General features: G+C 37.9%; 2 protein-coding genes across 2 annotated transcripts; one reads left to right on the top strand and one right to left on the bottom strand.

Annotated features, from left to right (window-relative positions):
* Window positions 1-72: 72 nt before the first annotated feature.
* On the bottom strand, window positions 73-4360 carry LOC306883154 (regulator of cell cycle RGCC-like). The gene is made up of 5 exons (XM_079438269.1): window positions 3380-4360; window positions 3073-3213; window positions 2623-2703; window positions 1520-1582; window positions 73-479 (listed from the first exon to the last, which is right to left on the bottom strand). The coding sequence occupies exons 1-5, from the start codon at window positions 3456-3458 to the stop codon at window positions 472-474; spliced, it is 372 nt and encodes a 123-aa protein (XP_079294395.1). The 5' UTR covers window positions 3459-4360; the 3' UTR covers window positions 73-471.
* A 38-nt stretch (window positions 4361-4398) lies between these two features.
* LOC306883810 (protocadherin-20-like) lies at window positions 4399-8185 on the top strand. The gene is made up of 2 exons (XM_079439301.1): window positions 4399-4484; window positions 5505-8185. Exons 1-2 carry the CDS (start codon window positions 4464-4466, stop codon window positions 7977-7979), a joined length of 2496 nt encoding a protein of 831 aa, XP_079295427.1. The 5' UTR covers window positions 4399-4463; the 3' UTR covers window positions 7980-8185.
* The last annotated feature ends 1545 nt before the right edge of the window (window positions 8186-9730 follow it).

Raw genomic sequence — 9730 nt, forward strand, 5'->3', positions numbered from 1 at the left:
ATGTAGGTATTAAAAATATTATAAGCAAGAAAAATACTTTTACTAGAAAAACACTATTAAAAACAAACAATACATGTTTAATGCAAAAACTTTTATTATTACAAAATTCTTTACATGGTTAAATTAATATTACACATTGCACTGAACCTGGTAACACTGATATTTTTACAATCTTTATTTTAAAAAAGTGAAAAATAGGTATTGACATTAAATCTTCATAGCTTACAAGGCTTTTCATATACATTTAATAAGTATTTAACATCTGAGAAATTTGGTGATTCTTCCAAACAGTCTTGACGAATTAAAAAGCTCTTGTTCCTTGGTGAAGGGGAAAAACTGAAGCCTTCAAGCTGTTTTTCTTCAGCCTCATTTTTATCTGTGGAAGCAGAGATTACGCTTTGCTCAATGCCAGCTCTTCAGGTGCTCAGCGGCACATGGTGCGTTCTCTCTGATCACGTGTGTCCTGTCATCTCACATCTCTGTAAGACAGATAAGATTGTGACAGCTCAGGTCAGGGGAGTGAGGTATCATGCATTTGCAGTTATGATTCATGACTGTCACTCCACTGATAACGGAGCATGCTGGGAGTGAGCTGTGTTAAACCTATTGTGAGTGAGCCTATTGTTAACATTATCGCTCTAATGGACATTTTACTTGTTTTTGTCAAGAATAACGTCATAGTAAAGTAAGTTTTGATGGTTACTGTATGTCTAGATAACATGCAAACATGCATTTACTCATCTCACTCTCAAAAAAAAAAAGATTCAGTATTCCTTAAAATGAATAAAACAGTGAAATGCAAACTTAGGATATGATGCGAACCTGCAACAATTACATATGTTAAATAACACAAATATCCTTTATTTATTTAATCCCATTTTATTAACCAATGTCTTTGCTGATGACCTTCAATGATCCAGTAAAACCATACTAATAGGCAAAAATGACTTTAGATAAACGTAACCTTGTTTTTGTAACATTTGCTACTGTACAGACTTACATTTCCTTCAGCCTGAGGCTTATTAACTTATAACTTTTTATATAAAAAAAAATAAAAGTAAGCCAAGACCAGATTTAAAAAATAATGCAAAAGTATTACTTACACATTACTTTCCATAAAAAGTAACTAAGTAACTTTTAGGGAGTAACGCGATATTGCAATGCATTACTTTTAAAAGTAACTTTCCCCAACACTGCTGAGCACAGTGTGACAAAACAGGATAATTGGTATTGATCTAATGCAAATAGTTTTATGTTATATTATCTACTAATAAATAGCATATCCGATTATATATAGAGACTAAAAGTAAGTCTATAGAACTATGGGAACGCACATTTGTGGTTGGTCAAACATTCTGCATTTATATCCTTGCATGGGGTATGCTTTTTGGCTGTCTTTTTTAATCTAGATTAATAAAATATTCTCATAGCACTGATTCGACACATATTATTATGCCACACCATGCTTTCAAAAGATAGAGTAGCCTTAAAATGACCAACCACCAAACTGTGTTTATACCTGCAAGCTCTCTATCCAGGTTTTCAATGAAGCTCTGTAGGTCACTGGTATCCCCGAGCCTGGCTGTAAAGAGCAGAGAGAGAGAAGACGTTAGCGCACTGGAATACTTCAGACTCTGTGGAAATGCAGCTAAGTGCGGTAGTATTTCCTCTGGAAAGAAACGCAACCCTCTGGATTCTCTACGCATAATAACATGCCACATTTTCAACAAAATCTTTATTCAAAATAATAATAAACCAAGGGCATAGGCTTGATTTTGACACCGGGGACAGTTACTTTTATCATTGTTGATTTTTCAGTAAACTGTTTGCTCAGTTGGAGACACTTAATTTCTAGTAATTATCGTCAATTTGATTTAGCAGATACAATTTAAACTAAACTGAGCTAGACAATGACATCTCTGAACTCAATAATGAAATGCCTTTAACTGAAAATTGAGTGTTTAATCTTATTTTTATACATTACTGACACTCTATCCTCCAGTTTGATCCTGTTACGTGCTGTTACTGTTAAAAGCGCTATATAAATAAAGGTGACTTGACTTGTACATTCAGATTAACATTCAAAATTCAAGGTTTGCATTAAATTAAAAAGGTAAATGTTTTTATTCAACTGAACTGAATACATGCATTTTAAACACATTTTGCCTTTGCTCCATCCAGACAATAACCTCACATCCTTGAATGAGCAGGGGGTGTAGCGTAACCCCTTTAGGTGCGGCCAAAACTGCTATTTAAAATTAGGTATAGAAATATATTTTCATATTTACAAAACTAAATTTACTCAATTTTACACCTTTGTAGTAAACATATTTAAATTATATTAAAATGATAATATAAAATAGTGGTAAGGCACACAAATACAGATCTTCACTTTATGTCTGTGCTGGTTTACCATCTTACAACATTATCATATTCAATTAGTGCTTATCATGCATCCTGTAGCCAAATGAGGAGCATCAAAGCAGTACAATCCTCCAACAAAGACTACAATAAGATGAGTAGAAATAGCACACAGGGGTTAGAGCCATGCATGGAGCAGATAGGAAAAGCCATTAGCTTGTTTAGTAAATGTGATGCCTATCTGTTATGTTATGTTAATACCTTTTGGGGCTGTAGGCATGCTTGGGATGTTGAGCTCCTCTTGACTGGCATTCAAGCTGTTTACCAGCGAAGCTTCGCTGCCTGTAAGACACAATAGTATTAATGTGCACCTCTTACTACAGGAAATACAGGGTGGTTGAGGTGCACAAGGTACTGTATATCACAAGAATATCTTTCTTAGGCTCACTAATACATTCATTCTATTTAAGAGGATCAAAACAAAGAGAGATATAAATCACATAAGTGAAGCCTTTGATAAATATTTTGAGAAATATGAGGAAATTGTCCACGTATATGTTATCAAGAGGCACTTTAATATTGAGTAGGCTATTCATAAATGTTTGGCATTCGGTGACAATACTGTAAGAGTTCAAGTTAAACTCTTACTAAACTTATGTGAATGTAAACTGTTTAACAGACGTGTTTAGGTGTGTGTGGTAGTGTACTTACAGTAGTCTGAGTCGTCTCCATCAGTCAGTGCTGTGTGTCTCTTCACTTCTCCCAGCACATGTTCAGAGGCGTGAGGTGTGCTCAACTCCTTCACAGCATCATTAAACTCCTGCAGCAAGTCTCCCAGCTCCAGATCCAACTCTAATACAATTCACATCCTCCATTAGAATTACACTGAAACACATGACTGATGTCTACATGATGACTATAAAATAGATGAATAAAATTAATAAACTTAAATAATAAATAAAAAACCCACACATTTGAAATAATGTGGCATGTGAAATTTTATCTAAGAAAAGTTTACCTGAACAGTTTGCTGTCGACATCCTGTGGTTCTGTGAAGAGTGCTGGAAACTGATTCTCACACTATGACGGGTTCCCATCAGATGCACATTGACTCCGCCCAGCGCATAATGCGCCGACCAATCACAGCGCGGTTTGGTCTCCGTGGTTACTACACGTGACGTCTCATGCGGAACTAGAGAGAGAAACTTTCCGACCGCTTCGGTCTAAGTTGGTTTTAGGGCACAGTTATGCGCCTTTTAATAATTCCCAAGATGCAATGGCTCTTTAAGTGCCAAATACATTGTTCTCTCATTTCCCTTAAGTATTTGTCCGATTATAATGAACTAAATTAACCTTTCTCTCCTTTTTAATGAGAGTAGGTGTAAAGTTATCATTAGTAACCGCAGTTAATGTAGTAAAAAAAATGTAAAATAAAATCGTATATTAATAACATAATATGGTACTTTCTTGTAAGGGCAGTTAGCATACTTAAAGACCTACTATACATTGCTTTTCATTGACCTTTTGCATAATCTTTCGCATTTATTTATTCACTCATTCATTCTTTCTCTATAACATACCATAAAATACAATAAACCCCTTTGAAGCTAGGAAATAATATTTGAGCACTAAACTATGAGCCATTATAAGATGCATGTGATGTAAACATCTCTGCCCTCGTGAGACACCAGCCAAATCAGACGCTTACCATAACAGAAATAATACAAATATAACTGTTTAAAATCCATAGTTCCAATTCAGCATGATTCAGAAAAGCTAAAGTGATCCATAAGAACTCCAAAGAAAGACTATAACTACTGCATAATCTCTCTTTTTATGATTTAGCGTGTGTATATTATTATAATGCATTGAAGAGTGCTGAGAGTTAAAGGAGAGAATACTTAACCACGACCCATCTATCATTATAATCCAATTACCCGGAAAAACATCCCGTCAGACCTGTATTTAACCTCTTGGGCTGTTCACCTGTAGCACAGGTAGATGAGGCTCCGCCCCCCACACACACATATCGCCACAGTGCTTCTCGTGCTCACGGAGCTCAACATGTTCTTGAAGAATGGACAGCTCAAAACCACCACATAATGAACTGGACTATACTACAGGTCAGTGATCCTGCATTATTTATATTTGCAGAAAGAAAATTATGCACTTTTCTTATTTTGACGTTGAACGCAGGCGAAGGTAAAGTCCATATTAGTCAGTCTGTGTTAAATTCATATTCTGGAGGCGTTCGTGTTTCAAACTTTTCACTTGGTGGCTTCAAATAGGCAGACAGGTGGATAGACTGGTTGATACAAATAAACATAACAGAAATGTCTAAAGTTTAAAGGAAAAAAGTCTAATACCTGACACTTTCTATGAATAGGACACACAATTAGTGTCCCATTACTAATAATATTTTTTACAGCAATCAAGGCACAAATCCTATGTTTATATATTTATAATATCCTATGTGCTAGCTATAATGTTTTATGATGCATTTTTCAAGCATAACTATTCAAGCCTGTTAGTTAAGCATTAATTAATAGATTTATTAATAACCACAGTCCTAGATTTGACCTGTTAGCAAGCTCCTTCTAAGAGTAAATCTGCTGCCATGTTATACTGGTGTATTTCCATTTAGTTTGAACCTTTACTCTTGGATTTTATTAATGTGTAACAGTTACAGTTTTAAGAAATCATACAATTGCATATAAAATATACATGCAAATAATATAAACATGGTTGCAAAATGACAAGCCATATATAAAATTGATACAAAATAACTATAATATTTAATTTAATATAATATTTAAAGTAGAAAATTTAGCACTGATGCATTGTTGGGAAAAGCAAAACAAATATTTTACTTTTTTAAGCATTCAAGACCAATTTATTCATGGAAAGTGCACAGGCATTTGCAAGCTTAGTTGGGATCACATATTTTAATGTTAAATCTCTGGCTGCTGGAACATATAAGTCAATAAAACAGCCTGTGCAACAACATATTCAACAGGGAAAAAAGACTGACTTGTTGGTTAAGGATTACACACTTAACTCCCGGGTCAGAGTGGTTAAACTTTCATATGGAAAGAAGGGTGTTGCTTTCTTCCAAGCAGTAAGTCTCTTCTTTTGTTTTTTAGTGGGTGCTTCTTCTGGCATCTGCTGGGCAAATCCATAGCCGTGCTCTGCGTTTCACCACCCTGGAGGAGCAAGAAGCAGGAGTTAAGATCGGAAGTCTAAGCACGACCTACTCAGCTCCATACCGGCTCCTCGATGAAAGATACATCAGGGTGGATGAGAGCACAGGGGATCTGTTTACTAAAGAGCGCATAGACAGAGAGACCTTGTGTCCATTACATCAGGATGGGGACTGTACTTTTTCGAATACCGCAGTCGTGAGTTTTAATTATGAAGTTGTGCCGATGATAATCGTTGTGGATGATATTAATGACAACGTTCCTATTTTCGAGAGGAATGTGATTCCTCTACACATACCTGAAGATGCATCAATCGGGACTGCTTTCCCACTGGATGACCAAGCCCAGGATAAGGATACAGGTGATAATGGCATGATACGTTACTATTTGGAAGACTCTGGTGGCTTTTTTAGCATCAGACAAGACGGGCATGAACTCAAGCTAGTGGTACAAAGGGAACTGGACCGGGAAACTCAGGAAAGCCACGTCTTGGTTCTTGTAGCAGTAGACGGAGGTTCAGTGCCATTCAGCGCTACAGCTAATCTCAATGTAACTGTAACCGATGTTGATGACAATTGCCCAGAGTTTGACGCCGACAGTCCCACCGCAGCCATTGTGCCGGCTTTAGGAGTCAAGGGCACTGCGGTGGCCCAGCTTAAAGCCACAGACAAAGACCTGGGCCAAAATGCCCAGATCACATTCTCCTTCAGCCGTCAGATCTCAGACAGGGCCAAAGCGCTCTTTCACATGGATGGACACACAGGCCTAATCAGCTTAGCTGTTGACGCGCAGGTTGACAGTCCCGAGGAGCACACGTTGAAAGTCTTTGCGAATAGCCCACTTTGCCCCCCTGCGCAAACTCAGGTAACCGTATACATGCAGCCAGTGACGAGCCCAGAGCCGTCTGTAAAGATCAAGTTTGTCGCCGAGCATAAAAACCAAGTGATCGTGTTACAAGAAAACGAGCCCCCCACCGTCTTGGCCCTCTTGGAGCTGGAAGACACCTCTACTGCTAAAGGTACTCTGTCCTTAGACAAAGACAGCATGTCGTTTTCTTTGAAGCCGCAAGCAGGCAGCTATTTGCTTTCAACATCAAAACCCCTAGATTTTGAGATGTGCGGCGAGTATGAGGTTACAGTTATTATTTCTGATCCTCACGGCACACGCCTACACAAAAGGGAAGTGATCAAAGTGCTGGTTGAAGATGTGAATGATAATGCCCCAAAGTTTGAACAAACACATTATGAAAAGGACATCAGGGAGAACAACGAGCCTGGAGTGTTTCTGCTGAGAGTCCAGGCTAGCGACGCAGACAGCCATCAGTTTGGCAAAGTAAGGTACAGGCTTACAAATGAAGGACCTTTCAGAATTGACAAAGAGATGGGTGTGATATCGGTGGTGGAGTCTTTGGATAGAGAACAGCAGGAGACATACAACCTGACCGTTCTGGCCCGGGACGGCGGCGAACCGTCTCAGGAGGGCTTCGTTAATGTGTACATAAACGTACTGGATCTGAATGATAATCCACCGGCCTTTCCTACCCCACATTTCTATTTCTTCGTGTCTGAGAGCCTTCCACAACTTTCCCAAGTTGGGAGAGTCACAGCAAGCGATAGCGATAAAGGAGAGAACAGCCGGATAGTGGATGTGCGTATTTTAAACGATGAGGTCCCTTTTGCCATAGACCTGGCACAAGGATATCTCCGCAGTACTGGTGAAGTCGACCGCGAGAAGCAAGACCGCTATGAGCTTTTGGTTGTAGCTGTAGACGGCGGCAGTCCGGCTCTTTCCGCTACAGCAAAAATGACCATTTTTATTGAGGATGTCAATGATAATCAACCCCAGGTCCTTCTTCCCAGCAGCAATCTCTCTTGTCTGACCATATCCCCGACTGCTCGAGCAGGAAGCATGATAACAAAGATTTACGCCATTGACAAGGACTCAGGAATGAATTCGGATATCACTTACCAAATTATTGCAACCAAACCGACTCTTGACAGCCCCTTCCAGATTGACCAGCACTCAGGAAACATTACTCTGGTCCAGCATCTGCGCGGCGAGGACTACGGCATGCATCACCTCTTCATAGTCATTCGAGACGGAGGAAAGCCAGACCCGCTACAGACCACCGTGTGGGTCAACCTGCTAGTCAACGAGACGATGGAGAAATGTCACGTGAATGCCGTTCCGGATTACTCGCCACCACCACTGCCTCCTCCAATGCCTGTCAAAGACTGCAGGTGTGAATCAAATGCCTGGCTTATTTTTTACTGTGGCCTGTGTCTGATGGGCATCTCAGTCTGTGTTCTCCTGGCAGTCGTAGTGGTGTTTACGAAGCACAGAAAGACAAAAAGGAAAGTCGAAAAAAAGAATGTATGGGAAACTGGAACTCTCTGTGAATTGAAACCTTTGAACTAAAGCGATGTCTTCGCAGATACACCAGTAAAATGTTTGTGTAAATATTACAAAAGTTTTTTATAACCTGCAAATAGTATTCTTTGGCTAATACTTTTTTGTTAGTATTGTAATAGTAAAGTATTGCAGTAGTATTAGTTTGGCCTAATGTGTTAGACACCTGCTTCCTTTGATGATATGTTTTCATCTTACACAAAATTAAAATCTTTAAAAAAATAATATTTAAAGAGATTAATGCACTTACATATGTTTAATTCTCTGCCAGCAATGGGGTGACATTCAGTGAAAAGGAATGAAAGTATTTATTCAGGTGCAGTCTTGCAGAAAGAAAAATACACTTGTTTGATTTGTTCTCATGTTTCTCCTCTAGTGAGCTTTCGTGTTGGTTTTACAAGCTTTTATGGATTAGTCTGATGCACACAGCCTACAGTCAGTACTGTCATCTAGATCATGGAACAACATAACAGTCTTGCTGGTATATTTTCAAAAAAGAAAATATATTTGTACAAAGCAGTTGAAACAAGACCATGTCTCTTTTATATGGAGTTCAAGAAATGACATCATCAAGCCTATTCAATTTTAATGTATTAGTTAATGCTAACCAAAATAAAAGCCAAATAGCTTGTGATAAATAATATATTATAAATAAGTTATATATAGAATTATAAAGAAGCATTACTATTGAGATGCTCTTGAGGGTGAACTTCAACCTTCAACCATAATAACTTACCCTTACAAAACAATAAAATGAAATAAATAAATGATTATGTACAATTATGTGAATATTTACATGTACATATGTTATGAAGTGTATCACTGAATATAATGTATTACATACATTATAATATATAAGTAAACATAGTCACAAACTATCAATATGTGAAAAATTCCATATGTAATTCCTTATGTGTTATTCAATGTGTCGTAATATCTTTAATAAATATATTATTCTGTATATTTCAGAGGTACATTAAAAATATATGGATTGTTATATATAAGGAAATATATTTTCTTTGCATAATTGTAAGGCTTCTAAAGTATAGAACGGCCACTTTTCTCTCTCTCTCTCTCTCTCTATGAATATTTTGCTTCACTCAAAAAATGTCATTGTGAATGTTGTTTCATGTCGACTTCAAACTCTAATGCCCTTTTTTAACTAATGGTTAAGTACAATCAACAGATGATTTCCTTGGTGACTAACAGTGTATGGAGTTTAAAACCCTTTTGATAGCTGATGCTGTGAAAACTCTCCTGAGAAGTGTGATAAAAATCTCAAGGATGTGTAGTAAAGGTTGGCAGACAGATGGGAGATATCACACATCTCATACCAGCAAGTTTCCTGTCATCCAATAGTCCCTTTCTCACCACATTCAGGAGATTCAGAGACTCATTAAACTTGTACATAAGGAATGAGGAATCTATAAATGATTCTCTGTTGAATACAGGTGATCTGGACAAGAATGTGGATGTAATATAAGTTTCGAGATAAAACAGGCCCGACCACTTCAAGCTGAGGACACCATATGCCCTGCTCGTATGCTCTGGCACCGACGCATCCATCACAAGAAGTTTTCTTGTAGCAAACATGATAGGGGTTTTGTAAATACAAAAGAAAAAGCATGTTTAGGCAGGTCTGCTGAGCGCAGGTGCAACAGGAATGCACTTCCTGAATAGCAAAGAAGAACTTAATCTTGTGAGAAAACACTGACATGTTTCCACATACAGGTTACAAAGATGCTTCACAGATGCTTCCG

Source organism: Barbus barbus (genome assembly GCF_936440315.1).
Source record: "Barbus barbus genome assembly, chromosome: 17".
In the NCBI taxonomy this organism is placed as follows: Eukaryota; Metazoa; Chordata; class Actinopteri; order Cypriniformes; family Cyprinidae; genus Barbus; species Barbus barbus.

What these genes read in the sequence shown, in the direction of transcription:
- LOC306883154 (XM_079438269.1), bottom strand. Translation starts at nt 3,458, where the DNA reads ATGGGAACCCGTCATAGTGTGAGAATCAGTTTCCAGCACTCTTCACAG. An exon ending in GTCGACAGCAAACTGTTCAG is followed by an intron (nt 3,214 to 3,379) that starts GTAAACTTTTCT and finishes GAATTGTATTAG; the next exon opens with AGTTGGATCTGGAGCTGGGA. An exon ending in TGGAGACGACTCAGACTACT is followed by an intron (nt 2,704 to 3,072) that starts GTAAGTACACTA and finishes TGTGTCTTACAG; the next exon opens with GCAGCGAAGCTTCGCTGGTA.
- LOC306883810 (XM_079439301.1), top strand. Translation starts at nt 4,464, where the DNA reads ATGAACTGGACTATACTACAG. An exon ending in TGAACTGGACTATACTACAG is followed by an intron (nt 4,485 to 5,504) that starts GTCAGTGATCCT and finishes TTTGTTTTTTAG; the next exon opens with TGGGTGCTTCTTCTGGCATC.